Raw genomic sequence first — 22673 nt, forward strand, 5'->3', positions numbered from 1 at the left:
ATTGGGGAGAGTATAGTTAGAGGCGTAGACAGTGCTGTGACCAGGATCGAGAGTCCCGAAAACTGTTTTGCCTGCCTGGTGCTCGGGTTCGGGATATCTCACTGGCTGCAGAGGAACTTGGAGTGAGAGGGTAAAGATCCAGTGGTCATGGTCTACATAGGTACCAATGACATAGATAAAACTAGGGCAGAACTTCTGCTAAGGAAGTATGAACAGCCAGGAGCTACATTATAAAGCAGAACCATGAAAGTAATGTTCTCTGGAATACCACCTGAGCCAGGAGCTAATTGGCACAGGGTCAATAAGATTAAGAAGGTAAATGCGTGGCTCAAAGATTGGTGTGGGAGAAATGGATTTGAATTCATGGGATATTGACACCAGCACTAGGAAAGACAGGATTTGTTTCGATGGGATGGTCTTCATCTGAACCATGCTGGGATCAATGCCCTAGTGAATCTCATATCTAGAGCAATAGACAGGGCTTTAAACTAAAGCAGGGATGAGGGTTCAGATAGAGGGGCAATTAGAAAACCTGAATTAAAAGAGGAGGTAAGAGTGCAGAACTCAGGAGAAGTTATTGAAATAACCTCTAGCTCAGACACAAATATGGCAGAGTATCTGGAAAATGTTAGCAATCAAATTTCAAGTACACTGGACAAGCAAATGAAAATTAGAAAAGGGACAGTTAATACAGAACTGAAGGTGTTATATCTGAATACATGCAGCATAAGGAATAAGGTAAATCAGGTCATTGTGCAGATCGAAATTGGCAGGTATGACATGGTGGGCTTCATGGAGACGTGACTGCAAGGGGATCAGGATTGGAAGCTGAATATTCAAGGATATACAGGGTGGCAGCTATGTTCTGCAAGGCCTAGTGTTGAAACCACAACTTTTCACTTTGTACATTAATGATCTAAATGAAGGAACTGAGGGCATTCTGGCTAAGTTTGTAGATGACACAACGATAGGTAGAGGAACAGATAGCAGTGAGGTGGTGGGAGACTGCAGAAGGATTTGGACAGTTTAAGAGAGTGAGCAAAGAAATGTCAGATGGAGTACAGCGTGGGAAAGTGTGGCGCCATGCACTTGGTAGGAAGAACAGAGGCATGGACTATTTTCTAAATGGGGAGAAAATTCAGAAGTTTGAAATGCAAGGAGACTTGGGAGTTCTAGTCCAGGATTCTCTCAGGTAAACTTGCAGGTTGAGTCAGTAGTTAGGAAAGCAAATGCCTCCTCCTTTAAGAAATCCCCCAAACTTATCAAATTGGCCGTGTCACCTGCCCAATCCATCCTCAGATGGCTCTGTGTCAAATTGTGTCTGAATGTGCTCCTGCAAAGCATCTGGGAATGCTTTATCACATTAGAGGTATGATATAAATGTGCTTTATTAGTGTTGACTTGTATCTCATCACACTGAATATAAGCTATAGATCCTAATTCTGTTGTTAGTGCCACACAGAAGAGATGTTCCAAAGTATGCACTGCCATAGAGATAGCTAATTTCTATACTGAGGTCCATTCTGTTCAGAAATAAATCAAGCACAGTACAGGGTGAGGAGCTAGGTACTATGTCTACCTCAGCTGGAACAGAAATTAAACCCATGTTATTGACGTTCTGGTTGTCAGGCTATAAATCTAAGCTAACTGAAACTGCGATTGTTGCAATGAGGGAAATAATGTGCACAGCAAGCTTCCTCAATCTATAATATGACCATGGTATTGACGAGGACACCAGAGATAAGTACCCTGCTCTTCATAAAATATGGTCATGGGGCATTTTCCTGTTTACCTGAAAGGGAAGGAAGGGCTCTGTTTAATATCTCATCCAAAAGACATCACTCCCATCAGTGCTAGACTGTGAGCCTTGATTGATAGAATCCCTATAGTTTTGAAGCAGGTAATTCAGCCCATCAACTCCACACTGATCTTCTGAAGAGCTTCCCACCCACACCCTCCTCCCTATGACCCTTCATTTTCCATGACTAATCCACCTAGCCTACATATCCTTGGACATTATGGGAAATTTAATGTGGCCAGTCCACCTAAATTGCATATTTTTGGACTGTGAGAGGAAACCAGAGCACCAGCAGGAAACTCCATCGACACAGTCACCTGAAGGTGAAATTGAATTCGGATCCCTAGGGCTGTGAGGCAGCAAAACTAACCACCTCCATTACTTTGCATTCAAATTCTAGAACAGGACTTCAACTTACCACCTTCTGAGTCAGAGTTGAGAGTGCTGCCCACTGAGCTATAAATAGCTTCACAGCAGGTAAAATATCCACACGCATTAAATTTAATTCACATTAGAATCAATTACCTGAGTAAACTAAACTTTCTCATGGTGATCTATTTAAATGAAGAGGTTCATGATGACCAAATTGCTGGATTCTTAAATTTATTCAGCAGTGCTTGACATAGTTCCCTCCCAGTAAAGATGGACTCAGTTTTGGTCACTGCTTTCCTTTAATTTTAGATTCAGATCAGGACTTCACTGCACAAGCAAATGGTCACCTAATCTATTTTTCTATTTGTCTCTCTATACTGTAACAACATTTGGATTTCTCATTCCATTTCATGAAAGGATTAGCTATACTCACTACTGGAGGAGTCAAATGGATTTCTGCTCTTGATTTACTGCTCTGCCCTTTGAGTTAGGAAGTCACAAGTTCAAGCCCCTTATCAAGGTTTTAGCATTTAATAAAAGTATGCATTTCAGGCATACTCTGGCTGGCCAGGGGCCAGGGTTATCTTTTAAATGAGCTTTTTTTAAATAATTACAATCCCTACAGTGTGGAAACAAGCCCTCTGGCCCAATCGACCCTCCAAAAAGTAACCTACCCAAACCCATTCCTCTACCCTATATATACTCATAACTAATGCACCTACGGGCAATTTAGCATGGCCAATTCACCTAACCTGCACATCTTTAACGGCGGGAAAAAACCAGAGCATCTGGAGGGAACCCATGCAGATGTGGGGAGAAACTCCACACAATTGCCTGAGACTTGAATCGAACCCCTGGAGCTATGAGCCACCGTGCCATGATAAAACAAAATGTTATATACTTGTTTACTTAGAGATACTGGACTCCACTGCAGAATTTGAAAAACAGCAGATTCAAGATTTATTTTTTAATACTAATAATCATGATACAACTAAAATAGGTCCTTTAACCCTTCTTTGCATGGTTTCAGAGAGGAGCTGGGCAAATGCACATTGACTATTGTGTTTGCTTGCTAAACAAAGGGTGATCATTCTTCAAATGTAATTGAGTGGTCGGTAGGACGAAAGGAGAAAATGCCAGTTAAACGTTATAATTTTACATGAGATGCAAAAAGAGAGACACCTGGAGGTGTATGTGTGCAAACATTTAAATGTGACAGGAGAGGCTAACAAAGCAGTTGAAAAGCACTTAGGCTCCCAAGATTTATAAAAGAGTACAACCACCAGGAATGTGCATTGAACCATTGCAGAACAGCAGTCAGTCCCAGCTAGAGTACTGGAGTCACTTCTGAGGAACCACATTTTAAGAACGATAGTAAGGTTTTAGAGAGGGCACAGAAGAAATTTACTAGAATGGACTCAGGGCTGATGGATGTTGGGCATGTTGGTATGCTGGCAAATACTGGTTTTGCAATATTAAGGGAATTGGAGGGTACTGAGTCAGACACTAACATGGATTTGGGGTCTATAGTCAGCCATGATCTTATTGAATGGTGCAGCAGGGTCAATGACAGTATGACTAATGTAGTGTATAATCTACCCTCTCTCCTATTTTGTATATATTAGATTTTACACTTCATAGGTTAATCATAGCAACAATTTTTCCAAATTCTGGTCAGACCAAAAGCTTCATTTCACTTTCTATTCCAATGATCTTACAATTTATGATATAATGAATCATTGCAAAGCATTTAATAAAAAGACAGGGCTGAGATGGTGTACCACTCCAGAGCTTGAGCATCTGTGAGAATCACCCAAACATCTATGTTAACTTCAGGAGTGCAAAGACCCCAGCCCATGCCAAAGTGAAGCACCCCTGAGGGAATCTCTCCATTTGGTTTCTGTGTCGAGTTGAGGCCTGGCTTTAGATTTAGGTTGACATTTGCAATTGGGTTGCAGAAAAATCACTTTGTAATTGGGCTGCCAATGATGTCATTAATACCCCCTTCATTGCTTGGCTTCATAGGTCCTATTGCAGAATGGTTGTTCTTTTGGATGTGAGGACCATCATCAATCAATAGTAGACTAGTTCATCTGAGACTGTTCAAGAGGACAGCTCACCGTCAGATTCTCATGGGGAATTAGGGAAGGAAAACCTCCAGTTAATGATTGAAATAAAACAATTATCACAGCAGACAATAAGTTATGAGATGGAAGTGCAAAGTGGGAATGTTAGAGAAACAACCTTCTGTTTGAGGCTCCTCTTCCAAGGCTTCTTCAACTGCTCCATAAGATGCTGAAGTATTCAAATTCTTGTTCAAACCACACTGAACCTCTCCCCCAGGAGAAAGTGAGGACTGCAGATGCTGGAGATCAGAGCTGAAAAATGTGTTGCTGGAAAAGCACAGCAGGTCAGGCAGCATCCAAGGAGCAGGAGAATCAACATTTCGGGCATAAGCCCTTCCAGAAGAAGGGCTTATGCCCGAAACGTCGATTCTCCTGCTCCTTGGATGCTGCCTGACCTCTGCGCTTTTCCAGCAACACATTTTTCAGCTCTGAATCTTTCCCCCAGTCCACCTTGATAGCTGAATTGCTACTGAGAATGTTGAAAGAATTTATAACTAAGTAAAAGCATACCCTTTACTTCTTTTGCTTCATCTTAAAGGACACCATGGTTAGGTCATAACCTGTGTTAGTTAATATTTGTTCCTGTATACTGTTCAGAAGGTCTCACTGGATAGTAGTAGAAGTAGGAAACATGACCACTTACTCCCCATCAAGGCCTGAAATCTCAAAATCACCCAAGAAATCACAGAAGTGGACAGAACAAGAGGATGAATGAACACAAGTGAATTTGCTACTATTAATTCCACAGTGTGAGCTGTACATCTTGATCCAGTTTCTTCCATTTTGTGGAACCAACAACTCTTGTTTTAGTTTAACAGGTTAGTGTAAACTGTGCAGTATCCTAATGAGGCACAGTGTACATCGTAGTAGGAAGGGAGGCAATGTCAAATAATTTTGTTCTGTTTTGTAAATCCTAGTGGCAGGGTAAAGCCATAGTAAAATGTATTTTTCATACAGTTTTGCTTTCCATATCTCAGCAGACTCTACATAAGTATTCACAATTAGCACAAGGAGACTGAGAATATTACATTTTAAGCAAGCAAACTCAAGAACATCACTGAATCTCAGTACTTAACAAGAAATATTTAAACAAAATCATTAAATAGTCGAATTGTATAATAGATTTTAATGGCTGTCATAATTCTTCGTAACCTGGCTTTTTCAAAGGCATTCTGTTAGCAACACATTCTTTAAAGCAAGCACTTAGCTGTGAAACTCAGCTGTTTGCAGGAGGAATTGACCTTGTCTGCAATCAATAATGTTCACATTAATATAACCAACAAATGATAAATTTTCACGCCTGTGGAACTACATTATAGCAAAATTGTGTTTTCCACATAAAACATCCACTGCAGCCCGAAAAGCACTACATCGAGGAGTCAGCTGACAAAAAAAATTAACGAACATGAGTTAATGAATAAATAACTATAATGAGCTCTATGATGTGCTGAAAAGGATAGGATAATTGGAAAAGGAGTGGCAACAGCAGTATGGATAAAAGAGCAATTATAGCAGTGGAGAACAAAGATTTCAGTGAGGCTGAAGAAGCAATAAGGGCAGAATTAAGGAACAGCAAGTTATGCAAGACTTAGATGTCTCTAGACTGTTAGTTGTGGTAGGGGCATGTACAACTATGAAAATCAGGTAAGCATGTATGAAAATATGAAATAGAAACAGAAATAGACCATTTTGGATCCCTGATTCAGTCCGAACATTCAATAAGATTGTGTATGATCTGTTTGAGTTTTGAATTCCTCATTCCCACCTAACCCCAATAACCCTTGATCCCCTTGCCTAGCAAGAATCTATTTAAGTCTGTCTGAAAAATATTCAATGAACCACCTCCACCTTTGAGGTAAAGTTCCAAAATTGCACAATTCATTGCAAGAAAAAAAATTCTTCTTATCTCTGTCTTAAAAAGATAATGCCTAATGTTGAAGAGATGTCCCCTAGTCTGGACTCAACTGCAAGAGGAAACAAGCTTGCCCTATCAACCTTGTGAAGACCATCCAGGATCTTGTACAATCAACCAAAACATCCCTCACCTTTGAAAACTCTCCAACTTTCCATTCCAGGTATCAGTCTAGTCAAGTGTATGTTCCAATCTCTTCATATCATTTTTTTTGTAATGTAGATTAGACGTTATAAGATAATAAGAGATTACATGAGACAAGTTACACCTGAAATGCAGCATAGAGCTTGTGATGCACTACAAGGTAGCCTGCCATCAATGAAGGGGAAAATGCTGGAGTCAATTATTCAGGAAATAATAGCTGAAAATGTGTTGCTGGAAAAGTGCAGCAGGTCAGGCAGCATCCAAGGAACAGGAGATTCGACGTATCGGGCATAAGCCCTTCTTCAGGCTCATGCCCGAAACGTCGAATCTCCTGTTCCTTGGATGCTGCCTGACCTGCTGCGCTTTTCCAGCAACACATTTTCAGCTCTGATCTCCAGCATCTGCAGACCTCACTTTCTCCTTCAGGAAATAATAACTGAGCATTTGGAAAGCAGTGACAGAATCAGTCCTAGTCAGCATGGATTCACTAAAGGAAAATTATGCTTGACAAATCTTCTGGAATCTTTTGAAGATGTGATCGGTAGAGTGGACAAAGGTGAATCAGTAGATGTCATGCAACTGGACTTTGAAACGGTTTTGATGTGATTCCACACAAGTCATTAGTAAGGAAAATTAAAACTTATGGTATCATGGTATCAGACTCCCCACTACTCTTGACCCACTCCAATTTACTTTTCGGACCAACAGATCCATGTCAGATGCCATATCGCTTGCCCTTCACTCCTCCCCAGAACATCTTGACACCAAGAACAGCTATGTAAGAATCCTACTCATTGACTACAGTACAGCCTTCAACACTATTATCCCGTCAAGACTGATTACTAAACTTAGTGATCTCGGACTAAGCCCCACTCTCTGCAACTGGATCCACAGGCTACAATCAGTGAAAATTGGGGACAATATTTCATTCTCACTAACACTCAACACTGGACCCCCCCCAGGAGTGCATACTCAGTCCCCTATTATACTCATTGTATATCCATGACTGCGTTGCCAAAAACCAGACTAATGCAATTAACAAGTTCCCTGATGACACCACCATAGTCAGTCGAATCTCAGATAGCAATGAAATACAGAAGGGAGGTGGAAGACCTGGAAAAATGATGCACTGAGAGCAACCTAGCTCTCAATGCCAGCAAAACCAATGAACTCATTATTAACTTTCAATGGGATGTTACTCATGCCCCCCTACGCATTAACAGCACAGAGGTGGAACAAGTGGTGAGTGTCAAGCTCCCAGGAGTGGTCATCAACAACAAGCTTTCTTGGACATTTCATGTGGAAACATTGGTTACAAAGGCCCAACAAGGTCTCTTCTTCTTCAGGTAGCTGAGAAAGTTTGGCATGGCGGCAAATACCCTTGCCAACTTTTGTAGATGCACCATTGAGAACATTCTGTCTGGATGTATCATTACCTGGTATGACAATTGTACCATTCAAGATCAGAGACAGTTACAGAGAGTAGTGAACTCGGAACAGACAAAGGCCAACCTCCCATCTACAGAATCCATCTATCAGGCCCGCTGTCAAGGAAAGGCCGCCAGCATTCTCAAAGATCCATCCCACCCTGGCAATGTTTTTCTAAAACCTCTACCATCAGGGAGAAGGTGCAGAAGCCTGAATATATGCACCAGCCGATTTTGTAACAGTTTCTACCCTACTGTTGTTAGAATACCGAATAGACTCTCAAACTCTTAGCATTTGCCTGTACCTGTATTTTGGCTTTTGCTGCTGTTCATTATTATTTACTTATCTATGCTTTTTAACAATGTGATCTGCCTGTATTGCTTGCAGGACAAAGCTTTTCACTGTGCCTCTGTACACATGACAATAAATTCAGTTCAGAAGTGATGTATTGGATAGAGAACTGGTTGGCAGACAGGGAGCAGAGAGTTGGAATAAATGGATCCTTTTCAGAGTGGCAGGCAGTGACAAGTGAGGTACTGCAGGGTTTAGTGCTGGGACCTCAGTTGTTCACAATACATATTAATGATTTGGACAAACAAATTGAATGCATTATTTCCAAATTTGCAGATCACACAAAGCTGGGTGGTAGTGTCTGCTGTGAGGAGCATGCTAAGAGGCTGCAGTATGATTTGGACAGACTGGCTGAGTGGGAAAATACTTGACCAATGCAATATAATGTGGATAAATATGAAGTTATTCACTTTGGTCACAAAAACAGGAAGGAGATTATTATGTGAATGGTGGCATTTTAGGAAACGGTAAGGTGCAACGAGACCTGGGTTTCATGGTGGAACAGTCGCTGAATGTTGGCATGTAGGTGCAGCAGTCACTGAGGAAAGTTAATAACATCTTGGACTCCATAGTGAGAGGATTTGAGTATTGGAGTAGGGATGCCTTGCTGCAGTTATGCAAGGCCTTGGTGAGGCCACACCTTGAGTATTGTGTGCAGTTTTGGTCTCCTAGTCTAAGGAAGGACATTCTTACTATTGAGGGAGTCCAGCAAAGATTCACTAGACTGATTCCTGACATGGGAGGACTGATATACGAGGAAAGATTGGATCGACTAGGCCTGCACTCATTGGAATTTAGAAGAATGAGCGCAGACCTCAAAGAAACATATAAAATCCTGATGGAACTGGACAGGCTTGATGCAGGAAAAATGTTCCTAATGTTGGGGAACTCCAGGACTAGGGGTTCACAGGCTAAGAATAAGAGCTAAACTATTCAGAACTGAGATGAGGAAGAAATTCTTCACTCAGAGAGTTGTGAATTTGTGGAATTGTCTCCCACAGGAAACTTTTGAGGCCAGTTCATTAGATATATTCAAGAGGTTGCTGGATGTGGCTAAAGGGATCAAAGGGTATAGAAAGAAAGTGAGAATGGGATACTGAGATTGCATGATTAGCCATGATCATATTGAATGGTGGTACAAGTTTGAAGGGCTGAATGGCCTATTCCTACAATGACTTCTTATATTTCTATGTTACCTATTTGCACCCATTCCATTCAAGCAGATGTTGAGTTGCTTGATAATATAAATGGCAGCAACATGAAGGCAGCCACGACTGTGCTGCTGCAGTTGTGCACATCTCAGTTGCAGGGCTATGGCTTATTTGAACCTCTGTGTTAATATGCACTACTTAGAAGCAGCCCATACCTCTTGAAAGGTAGGCGCCTTCTAACTTTGATTGATGGAGATTGGAGCAGGATGTTTGACTACAAGAAGAGGTAAAATGGTGCAACAGGATCAGATAATGAAACATCATCAATTTCTACTTCTAGGGGTTGAACAGACAGAGTGAGGTAAAACTTTATTGAGAGGCCAGGAAATGATCCAGACCACTACTGGAAAAGCTTAAGGGCAAGGCAACCATGCAGAGCTAGACTATTAGTGTATTCCTGAGGGCTAGGCAGTACAGCGTGAAATTTAATGGCCTTAGTGGCTGAGGCCAGTGGACGGGTCTTAAAATATTTGATCCTTAGCCCCACATACTATTCCATACTCCCTTCACTCACCGTTTTTCATGAGCATGACCGAGGACTGACATGCTAAACTCAACTCACCCTTTTGTATTGAGTCTGGCAAGTCTCACAACCACGTTTCACAGCTTGAAATGTCACCAGCTATTCAAAGATGGCTGTCACATCAGCTTAAGACATTGTACCCCATTCAGTGTCGCACACCACCCTCTTTGCAATATCATAACCCAGCAGATAACCAGTAGACAGCCAGCATGGCTTCAGGTCATCACCCTAAAGGAGCAGTTATGCTAACCACCATAAAATCAGCCATGACTGAGATTGTGGCCAGCAGTGGGGCTGTAACCAAAGGCAGAGATACCTTCAAATCTAATCCTTCTCACATCCCATTTCCTTCCCCTTTATCCCATAATCTACTCTGATTTCCAAACAGTATGTATTGGACGTATGCAGCTCTTCCCTTCACCCCACCCAGAGCTTCCCTCACCACAAACCTACCCTTTTTCCTTTAATATTTCAGATTTCCAAAGTGTGTTACCTGATGAGGCAGTGGTGCAGGTTCAGGAAGTCAAAGAGGAATCATGAAGAACATGATATGCAGCCTGGTTAATACTGCAGGGTATCTCCAGAATGATCCAGGCTACAGAACTTTGTTTCAGCTTCCCCAACAGCCCTGCTTGATGATGTTCTTTGTGGCAGCACATGTCTCATTATTTGCATGGTCGCCCACTGTCTAGGTTGGGTAATACAGTGGAGTGATGATCAGCTGGGAAATGAGTGAAACCAGTTCCACTGGGTGGGACATGTCATTTGTCTGTCTGACACAAGACTCTCGAGGCAACTGCACTGCTCTGATCTTGGGTGCAGCAGAATACTTCAATGAGTTCAGCAGAAATACATTCTGATGGTCCTTGATGAATCAGTAACAAAGTCACATATCCCTGTCAACCCAATGGGAGACACCCAAATAGAGATTCATCAAAATGTACAAGACTAATTCAGGAAGGCACTAAACATATTAAGAGATACAATGTGCAAGCATAAGGTTGAGATATTGGAAGGAGTGCACAAACCTCCCAATGAATCATCTATACAACCCTTCAAGCACCACCAGTCCCACAAGTGGTAGAGTGCACGAATCATGCATTGGGCTTATTAGCTATCTCAGATCTCATTGAACCAGTGTGGCAACAAGTCATCCTCAATCTTGAGGATCCGCCTGAAAACAAAGGTAAATGAACATCACTTTTCACAAAAACAATACATTTTATGTAATGGTTCAAAAGACGGCAGAATAATAGCATGATACCAGGCATTCATGAGCACAGTATGTTGAGTACAGTTGCACAGCAACTGTACATGTAGCAAGTAGTCAGTTCCACAGCTGTAGAACTTCTCTGCATTTAGATGCATTGCCTGTATGTGCATTTATTGTATACTACACCATGAGGTAACCAGAGCAATGCTGTATCCTCACTGATCACTATGTACTCTTCTCTCCTGACATACAGAGCTTCTCTCACCACTCACATGAAACAAGAGCTCTTAGAGGTGTCTCCTGCATCAACCTTGAAGGATCTTAACTATAAGACATTAACAGCCATGGTCACTTTAGAAGCCCTTGCTACGCTGTTCTTGCCTGGAACATAATATAGTTGCAAGAGGTGAGAGAATTCATTTTGTTTCCCCATCAGAAAATGTGCACACTCTTCCCAGTTTAGGTTGAAGTATCATTTCCTGAAAACCCTGGGTGAATAGGAGTCCTGCTCCCCTCCCCTTCCTCCACCTCTTTAATGGGTTAATACCTACAGCATCCATGACTGGGAATGAGAAGTCTGATCAGAACTCTTAATGTCAGAGCTATGATGTTGAACATATGTAGCACTACTGCCTATTGACATCATTAGCTTCAATAAATGGGGGAAAATCGCACAGCAGATCTACAATACAAATAGAAATCAGCCAACAGTAAACCTGAAAGTAGTTGGAGTATAGGACTTAGGGATTGTTCCTGCTGAACGTATTTACAACGGTGTAAGCTGAAACAAGGGTATTAACAAGAGGGATGGAACAGTACTTACAGTGTGATGCTAGTGACCAGTGACCAGTGGAGTGCCACAAGGATCGGTGCTAGGCCCTCTACTTTTTGTCATTTACGTAAATGATTTGGATGCGAGCATAAGAGGTACAGTTAGTAAGTTTGCAGATGACACCAAAATTTAGGTGTAGTGGACAGCGAAGAGTGTTACCTCAGATTACAACAGGATCTGGATCAGATGGGCCAATGGGCTGAGAAGTGGCAGATGGAGTTTAATTCAAATAAATGTGAGGTGCTGCATTTTCGGAAAGCAAATCTTAGCAGGACTTATACACTTAATGGTAAGGTCTTAGAGAGTGTTGCTGAACAAAAAGACCTTGGAGTGTAGGTTCATAGCTCCTTGAAAGTGGAGTCACAGGTAAATAGGATAGTGAAGAAGGTGTTTGGTATGCTTTCCTTTATTGGTCAGCGTATTGAGTATAGGAGTTGGGAGGTCATGTTGCGGCTGTACAGGACAATGGTAAGGCCACTGTTGGAATATTGCGTGCAATTCTGGTCTCCTTCCTATCGGAAAGATGTTGTGAAACTTGAAAGGGTTCAGAAAAGATTTACAAGGATGTTGCCAGGGTTGGAGGATCTGAGCTATAAAGAGAGACTGAACAGGCTGGGACTGTTTCCCCTGGAGTGTCGGAGGCTGAGGGGTGACCTTATAGAGGTTTACAAAATTATGAGGGGCCTGGATAGGATAAATAGACAAAGACTTTTCCCTGGGTTTGGGGGAGTACAGAACTAGAGGGCATAGGTTTAGGGTGAGAGGGGAAAGATATCAAAGAGACCTAAGGGACAATGTTTTCACGCAGAGGGTGATATGTGTATGGAATGAGCTACCAGAGGATGTGATGGAGGTTGGTACAATTGCAACATTTAAGAGGCATTTGGATGGGTATATGAATAGGAAGGGTTTAGAGGGATATGGGCCAGGTGCTGGCAGGTGTGACTAGATTGGGTTGGGATAACTGGTTGGCATGGACAGTTTGGACCGAAGGGTCTGTTTCCATGCTGTGCATCTCTATGACTCTATCCCTTTGAGCTAAGTGGTCCAGCCTTAAGTCCCACCTGCTCCAGAGGTGTATAATAACATCTCTGATCAGGTTGATGAGAAAATATGAATTAAGAATGGTGGACAGCAAACTGTGGAGGGGTTCATAATTCCCAATTGCCTGCCACTCTTCATCAGCTACGTTCATGCCTGGGTGTCCATACAGAGGGAATATGCGATGTTCACAAATGTTCTCAATCATTTTAGAGAGAGTAGCACCACAAGGGATGAAGTGCTTTATTTCCCTTTCCAACTACATTTTGATTTAGTCTGCTCCCTATCAACTTACCTTTGTAGAGTTTTACCTTTGTAGAGTTACTGCTCCTGACAGACATTGTATGAAATTGATACTCATTGGAAACAATGGGTGATTTATTGGTAGAGGATAAAGGTTAGAAGTAACATGGGTAACTTGGTGATGGGAAAACCATCCAGTTATGCATGAAAGCATACCTACATACCAAAAAAATGAAATTGAAGTGCTCTTGTAGCACAGTGTTAGGAATATAGGAACAGGAATAGGCCATTCAGGCCCTCAAGACTATTCCATCATTCAATAAAAACACAGCTAATATGTGGCTTAGCTCCATATACTTGCCTATACTCTATAATGCCTAATGTCTAACAAAAAATCTACCTCAAAGTTAAAATTAACAACCGATCCAGCATCCACTACCATTTGAGGAAGAGAGTTCCAAACATCTACCACTCCTAGTGTGCAAAAATGTTTCTTAACATTTCTCCTGAATGGTCTGTTTATAATTCTCAGATTATGTCCTCTATTCCTAAATATTCAACCATTGAAAATAGTTTATCTTAATCTATCCTGACTTTTCCAATAAATATCTAGAAGACTTCAATCATATCACTGCTTAAACTTAAATTCTAGAGCAAACAAACCTAATTTGTATAACCTTTCTCATAACTTCATCCCTGAAGTCCAGGTTTCATTCTCATACCTATGAACCAGGAGGTCTACTTCCTTCGGAGACATCAAAATGACACCATAGCGCTGAAATGTGTTAGAATTAATTTGTCACATTGAGAAAGACTCAATAGCTATGACTCTGATAACAATCTTTTGCATATTATTTGGGTTTGGAGATCATTATAATATAGAAGCAAGGAAACGAGTGATACTTGATTTAGTTCCATGTAATGAGACAGAATTAGCTAAGAATGTGATGGCAAGGGAATAAATTGGGCATCATGATCAAATATGATTGAGTTCAATATTTCATATATATAGAATATATATTTGCACAGTGGAAAGTTGAGTCTCTAAGCACACTTTTTAATGATAACTAACACACACTTTAAAAGAATAAAAATGTGATTGATCATTGTGAAGTAAAGTGAATGACTAAATGAATAAACTCACTGGCAAACAGTGACATGTATTCAAAGAAGTAATGGAACAATGCAAAGCCAGCAAGTGCTCCTAAAATTGAAACAGCCCATTAGCTAGTTGTAGTAAGAATAAAACATTTGGATGAATATAAGGAAGAGTGGAAATTTAGTGAACTGTAGAGCAAGAGATAAAGGCATAAAAAGCAAAAAAGTATTAGAACTGGAATATAAAGGCACAAATGAATATATGTAAAATAAAGCCTGCACAAGATATCGAACCTAACAGCTAAAGTGTGCATATGTGTGAAGAGAAGCACTAGTAAAAAGGGGAGCTGTTCCATTAAAACCAAATTCATTACATACAAATCAAAACCTTGATAAATAAATAATTTGCATCCAACTTCACAGTTGGGTAGGGAAAGATGGAAACATATTAATAGTCCAAAGAAATAAGTCAAGGGAGGAGGACCTCAATGGAGACAATATGGTTTAAAAAATGCCAAAGGTGAAAAGATTGGGACTTAGGAGGGAATAATGGCCAGAACCTGAAACATTCCATCTTACGTTATTAAGAAATAGATGTGACAAAATTGCAGTTGTGTGCATCATGATTTTTCACAGCTCAAGAAATAAGAATTGTTCATTTGAATTGAAAAGTTGCTCATGTGTATCATTATTTTTAAAAAGGCAGACTTCTCAGTTTAATAACATTAAATGCAAAGTTATTTGAATCTATAAGCAGAGACAGTATACATGAATGCTTAGACATTTATCACATTACCAAAGAGGTTCAGCAAAGATGGCTGGGGCATATCCAACTGATCTAGCTGTGTTCTTATAAAAACTCAATGACAAGCTAGATAGAAGACGATTTATGAATTGTGTATATTTGGGCTTCCAGAAGTTTAGTAATGACGTTCATATTCATTTAAACAAAGATTATAGGCATGATTAGATATGCCAACATTTATTGCTCATCCCTAGTTGCCCTGTAGAGGTGATGGAGAACAACCTTGTTGAACTGCAGTGCTACAGAGCTAGGAAAGCCTAGCCTTTTCGGAAGGGAATTCCAAAATTTTGATCCAGTATCAGTGAAATAAGTGTTTGTGAGATTATTAGAAATAAAGGCAAACTTGTGCCATTGTTTGGTAATTAGTGGTGAATAAGAAAACAAAGTAGTGTTGAAGAAAAAGCTAACTTAGTGATGAACTATGGTAAATGGTACTCCCCAAACATCTATACCCAGTTTTTCTTCCTATTTATTGATTGTTTGGAAGAAGTGACATCTTGTACTTCAGGTGATACTATGATTGAAAGCAAAATATTTTGTACAGCTAGAAGCGGGAATTCACAAAGAATGAGAGACTAATCTATGAACGATAAATGCTGTTTAATGTGGAGAACTATGAGGTCATTCAGCTAAGATCCATGAAGGACAAATGGTTTTGTTTGCAGTGAGAGATTACAGCAGCTATATTAGAGCAAAGAAAATTAAATGTTCTCATTCACAAAACACTAAAAGCTGATACACCAATGTAAACGATCCTCAGAAATGCCTATGGAATTTTGATTTTTATTGGATGAGAGTATAAATATGAGGAATTCATGCTTTACTTGTCTGGATTGTTACATTTCGTGAAATGAACACCAAGAATAACATTTTACATTTATAACATATTTATTGTGATAAAACATTCCAGCACATTTCACAGAAGCAAAATCAGGCACAAAAAAAAACCCAGAATATTATGGATGTTTGAAGTCTGAAATAGAAACAGAATACAGTGGAAGGTCATTGACCTGAAATGTTAACTTTGTTTCTCTTTCCACAGATGGTGCCAGACCTACAGTGTTTCTCCAGCATTTTCAGTATTATTCCAGGTTTCCAGAAATGCAGTATTTTGCTTTTGTATGGCTATATCCTAGAATGGGTTTCACATATCCTGCCATGATGCAGCCTTAATTATCTTACAAAGCTCACAACCAAGTTTTGCTTCTGATTATTTTGTGATGCATTCAAGTCCATCCTGCATTGGTGTAAAACTGATTGCATAACCAGCTTAAGAAAGAATTACGTTTACTGAGGGAACAGTACTCATGAGATTACATTACTCAATATCAGGCTCAAATTTTATTTTAGTAATAAGCTTGGGTTTTGAGACCAGCAAGAACCTGGACAAAATAATTATAATGTAAAACTTACATATTAGACAACAGCCATTATTGCTTATTGTTTAAATAAGTGTTTTAATTTTGTGAACATGTATGAAGATTAAAATCACTTTTAAGACATGTAGCTGGTTCATAAGCATATTTTGTCATTTATTTTGCCATGTTAGTATCATTAAATGCACACGACAAAGTACTTTAATCTTAGTTTCAATCTACAGTTTCATATCAACATGCTCCAGTTTCGGCCATACATCAACATGGACACATCATGTCACAAACTGAACACGGATCATTGGGGATCATGAGAAGACAAGTCACACTCCTTACGTTAAATACAAGTCTAATTCCACTAGAGCATCTTTTGGTGCTCTAAGCCATCTTTGGAGGTCAACTCATGCTTAGATACATAGGCAAATCCTTGAGAATGGAACCATGCATTATGTTTGCACTAATGCACTTGCAATGGTGGTAGTGAATGGAGCTCTGTGCTTGAGTGCATATCACTGATTGACACAGATAACGCGCACTTTTGATCATATGTCACAACTTTATCCTTAGTCACTGCCCTCATTATCTCACCATTTTGTCGATTCCAACAGGGAGGCAAAGGGCTTACCTTCGGATGTTTTCTCTTTGAATTCTAACTACAGCTGTCAATGTGCTACTTAACTGAAATAACTATAAATCCGTCCCTGACAAACTGCAGACAAACAAAATAAAACCCAAAGCATGCCCTCTAGGTAATTTATAAACACAATCATTTCACAATATCTGCCTATAATCCTTCAGGCATTCAGCTAATTGTCATTCTGTATCCTGGTGTGTTTAAAATATAATTCAGGTACAGCTGCAAGATTTTTTTTCTGGGTGAGGGTGGCATTGCTGCACCAAGGAGTTTTTCCCCATCAGATATGGTTTCATTGAAGTGGCTGTGAACAAAGGTCGGAGAGTCCCGGCCTGCGGAAAGAACATTCCGGCTCTTTTGAAGTGGGATGCGTCAGACAATGCGATAAACCTGGAGGTTTTCTAACCGCACTTTTTCTGCCTTGTGCCGTTGTGGGAGTCTCTCTTCTTAGAAGTTTCTATAGAGGGCGCAGATGTCACGCAAATACTATTGGTGCGTCCTGATTTTGTGAGGAAGAAACGAGAATAAAGTCCCAACCGCTTGAGATGGGGGAATTGCCCGGCATGTTGCATCTCGCAAGCAGTGACTGATACGGGTGGATAGATAGAGAGATGGACAGATGTGATGGATAAGATAGATGGACAGATGTAATAGATAGATACATGGACTGACGTGATAGAAAGAAAGAAAAACAGACAGAGACACGCAGACAGATAGGCAGACTGTCGGGCAGACAGATGGATGGGTAGTTGATAGATTTCTAACAACATTACGGATTGGAAATCGTGAACATGGCAATTGAAAGGCGAGTACTAAAGAGTACTAAGCAGGCGACGAACGATGCTGTTCAAACACAATGGTCTAACAACAGACATGTAAACGGCGAATTTTCACAGTAACTTCTGTTACCCTTTTTCTAAAAAAAATCTAATGGGGAGACGCCGGGTTTGTTAATAATAAATACCAGGAGAATGACAAATAAACAGCCGGTTCTGTGTGAACCATCGCAGCGTAAGCTCTTTATTGAACCATAGAGGGATGCCATTCTGCCCATCATGCCTGTACCAGGACTCTTTGAAAGAGCGATTTTATTTGTCCTGTTTTCCTGCTCTTTCACCTGCAATTATCCTCCTCAGCCATCTAATCAATTTCCTTTCGCAAGTTCCTGTTGAATCTAATTCCATTTAAGTAGAACAGTCCAGAATTCCCCACCTTCTCTGTTCTCTCTCCATCTTTCTTCCATATCAGACTCCTACACTGCAATGTCCACCATTAAAGCAAAAGCGGCCTGGTTAGGCATCCTGGAGTTGAATTTTAGTCAGTGATTTTAGCAAATTTATAGTTTTGATAATAATTCTAAAGATGAAGCTCCGAGTCTTACAGTCTGGCAAATGTCAAGTCGAAACAAAAGCAGACGTTGCTGCAAAACTCAACAGATCTGGTAACATCTATGGAGACAAAGCAGAGTTCACTTTTGTTGTCCAGTGACCCTGCCTCAGAATTCAAAGAAGAATGAAGTACTCTGAAGATGCTGCCAGACCTGCTAAGCATTTCCCCCCAGCAATTTCTGCGTTTGTTTTTGATTTCCAGCCTTTGCAGATTTGTTTTTTTTGTTAAATATCAAGTTGTGAAGGGAGATAGAACAGATTTTTTAAAAAGTCAATTCGCTCTGCTGTGTCCAACACTCCCCTACATTCATTGTACAATTACAGATTACAGTTTCCGCAGGATTGAGCACAATTGCCATTGTGGTGAAGTCGCTCTTTTAGCAGAGCTAGACGATTAGCCTCAACTCGACTGCTGTTCTGGTCATGGAGTTCTGGTTATGGAGTTCTGGTCATTTTTCTTTTTTCGAGAATGAAGATTAACCTCTTGCGAAAGTTAACCCTCTTAACGGTCTAATCTTTGGTTTCATAATGTTAGGGCGCAAGAGAGACTACCCAGCTTCTCCACAATTCTGACAGCCTTAATGGAAAAGCCCAGCAGGTCTGTCTTTGCAAACTGTCAGCCCGGATAGTCTAGTTATCGAAACCGAGAGGCTTTTGGATAATAAAATAAACCCAAAAGCAACAAAGCCAATAGAACGGAGTAGCTTCATTGTGCCGTCTTTATGTCAACGCAGATTCAACTTTAACCTTATCTTTTAATGTCAGGATTGCGAAAATTTTACAGCATTCAAATAGTAACCAAACGTGTTATTTTTAATTCTTGTTTTAAAGATGTTGTTTGCATTACCCATGTCGTTAGACCGTTGGAGGATTATTTCGTTTGCTTGATGTGGGGTGTTCTTCAAAGCAATATAATAACAATAGAGTTCCAGTGTCCATTAGGCCATCACACTCTCAGACTAGCTAGCTCCCCACGGACAGTCAGCAAGCTGCAAATCATCTGAACAGCTATTCCCAGACGCATAACGTACCATTTGTTTATGAGTTTCACCTCGTGTCAACGCTACAACTTAGCAAGTAATAAAAAATATATGCATCCTTTTTTTCCCCAAAAACAAACTCTTTTCGAGAAATGTATTTGATTGTATTAGAACTATACCAGCTGGGAGTTCAGCGTGCTGCAGCAGCCCAAACATACTCCTCGGCGGCTGAGATTTCACCAATGATGAAGTCTGATGCTATTGTTAACTCTTTGCATTCCTGATCTCTACTGACCTATTCGAGAAGGACCGGAGTCGGTGCAACGTGAGGGAAATGATTTTAAGAAGGGAATTGGAATTCCACCTCCCACACCAGATTTCTCTTGCGAGGATCGACAGGCAATGTATACAGTCTTCAGTAGTGATGGAGTCGGTCAGAGTCTTAATGAACAAGATAACGGCACAACCCTCCCCCCCCCCCCCCCCACCCCCCGGGCAAACTGATGGAAACCTCTTGCCATATTCCCTAACATCAGTGTGTATAAGAGTTCTGTTTTATCAATAGTAAAGACTATTATTCCTGATTTTAGCTTTGCGCCACTCTACGTTATGGATGTCCTTTGTTAAATTCTCAATTGAGGAGAGGGCTTGTTTGTTTTTCCTTTTATCAATTTGGTTAATGTTCCTGAATGAATGTTGACGAGGTCCCTGGTACAACTTATTTACAAGGACAAGCGAGCTGAAAGCAGCATTTGACTTGTGTCTTCCCGCGTGTTAATTCCAAACGCTGTGGGATTGTTTAACATTGATTCTGAGACGGTCTTTATTACAAAAGGGAGAAGGGACACAGAACAGTCCTGCCTCTCAAATACTATCACTTCTGATCTGACATAATTGTGCTGTATGTCGAATCTGTAAATATTTGTTTGCGTTACTCACTCAACAGCCTCTGCCCAGCAGACTACATACAGTAGCACGGATGCCAATATGAAGTTAAGTACTGCATTTAAGTGGCTACTGTTTACGCATGGTCCCAAATTTAGAATCTTTCCATCCCTTTGGGAATGTATATCGCATCCTTAGTCCCTGTACTTCTGTTTGCAATGTGGAAACTGTATATTTTTTTTAAAAATGATTTTTGTCTTTGGGGATTCCTTGCTCCGATATGTAAATGACGTCATGGAGTCCAATAGCGCAATGTGGAAGGCGAGAGAGCCACAGAATCACCCCCACCATCCTCCCGGCCCGGACCGTTTCTTTGCAAAAGCTGCAGACACAGTCAGGAAACCCAACTTGCAGTTTCTTCCAATGCTTGAGAATTGAACCTAAAAATGTCACCAGCTCCTCCAGAACGATATTGGAAATGTGCTAACCCTTTCTCATCACAATAGTATTTTTTAAAATCAAATGTGACTTTAGACAATACTAGCTCAAATAACAACTGTAGCAATTATAATTATATTTAATTTACACATCGAATTTCTATGGTTGGCGCCTCAATTTTTTTTAAGTTTTGGATGTATAAGAGATTAAATTCTGAACACCTACCTTTCCTGGGGGTCCGTTTGCCCTCCGTCAGGTTGCAAGTGTGAGTCGTGTGGAGTCGAGCAGAGAGGCAGCCTTCGGTGTCTGCATTCAGAGGTAGAACCATGTCGAGACTTTCCATGCCGGTCAGCACATCCTGCTGACAATTACATTTCGCGTCCAGCAGCCCACAGGAGCTGCTCTCCGTCTCCCCTTTGCCTCCTCCTCCTTCAGTGCTCCCGGCACTTTCGACCTGCCCCCCGGCCTTCAGGCAGCTGTCCAGCCAGCCACACAGTACCCGACAGCCGAACTGGCTCGGGCTCACCTTGTTCAACACCAGAAACTCGAAAGGCGGCCGGCCACTTGGCCCATCGCCGCGGGGCTGGCCCAGGCGCTGCAGCTGGATGAAATTCTTGCCCAGCTCCAGGAAGACGAAGAGACTCCTGGCCTGGCACAAGTGCACGACAGATCGGTTGCGCCTCAGCAGGTCCCGTATCTTGTCGGGTGAGTAATGGTCGAACTGATAGACCCAGAGGGAGAAACCGGCACAGAGCTGGTCCCTTTTGGAGAATTTCAGGTAGATGGTGTACTTGGTGGGATCCGGGTTCTCCAGGGTCCAAGTGCAGTTAGTGGAGTTTGGGGGAAAGAGCTCGTTGAGCGAATACGATCCGTAGATTACTCCTTTAACGAAACTGGAACATAAGTCCTGGGCAACGTGAAATCCAACCATAGCCAGAAGATGGGTTACAAACACATAAGTCCTCAGGTCACCAACGGTCTTCATCCTATGACATTTGGCCTGGAGAGGGTTGGGAGTGGGTTCTGGGGACGGGGTGAGAGATAAAAATGCAAGTGACACTCATGAGGTAGACAACACAAAGCGCCTTCACACACAGGCGAGAGCCGATCTTAACTCCAAACAAGCGGGATTGGTAAACCATTGAAACAACGGCTTGGATTTAAGCAAAGCTTTCTCTTTGTCGACAGGAAGATTAGCCAAATACCGCCGCCATGCGGATAATATCCCAGTATCTGTGTTCTAAGCGGTGCGGGAAGAGCCGAAAAGCTAATTAAATCAGTTATACTTTCCACACACACACATACACACACAAATCGACATTTAATCCTGAAATGTCGCCCACAAAAGGCCAACACACCAGTCGGGAGAACTGAACAGAGGAGGACAGAAATATATACTGAATAAATGCAAAGAAAAAATACAGGCATCGGCCCGGGTCGATCAATAACCACATTTTAATGAAGTGTTTCTCGCAACCTGTAATCATTAGATACATTATCAACGTTCTATTTTTTTTACAGCCAGCGTGGCTGTTTAACATTTATTAAAGGTGATTTTCTCACAGCTTTGAGGCAGCAGTGGTTATCTGATTATATCTTGTTTCCGGTTCCATTGTTATGATTGCAGTGGGTGTCATGCTAAGAAATGATACCGAGAGAGAAAAAAACTTTTTATCTTCCAGTTGTCAGTCACTCCCTCGAACAAGGCAAATTGTAAAGAGATGCCGGCCTTGTATAATCCGACCAGGAAGAATATTTAAATATCAGATTTTGATAATACGACCTGGGTTCTTTTTGAGTTTATTCATTGAGTCGTTAAAAGCTGCTGTTTAATGTTAAAAAAATACCCCCAACGTATTTTGAAATGAAAACACAGAC

General features: G+C 41.0%; 1 protein-coding gene across 1 annotated transcript in view; it reads right to left on the reverse strand.

The window, feature by feature from the left end:
• adgrb3 (adhesion G protein-coupled receptor B3) overlaps positions 1–21780 on the reverse strand; it is an 870525-nt gene extending 848745 nt beyond the window's left edge. The window contains exons 1-2 of the mRNA XM_060821286.1: positions 21250–21780; positions 21021–21198 (exon numbers count right to left, since the gene is read on the reverse strand). Of these exons, the coding sequence (XP_060677269.1) occupies positions 21021–21198; positions 21250–21780 (709 nt within the window). The remainder of the gene's footprint in view (positions 1–21020; positions 21199–21249) is intronic.
• Positions 21781–22673: the final 893 nt, after the last annotated feature.

This window comes from Hemiscyllium ocellatum, chromosome 3, assembly GCF_020745735.1.
Source record: "Hemiscyllium ocellatum isolate sHemOce1 chromosome 3, sHemOce1.pat.X.cur, whole genome shotgun sequence".
Lineage (NCBI taxonomy): Eukaryota > Metazoa > Chordata > Chondrichthyes > Orectolobiformes > Hemiscylliidae > Hemiscyllium > Hemiscyllium ocellatum.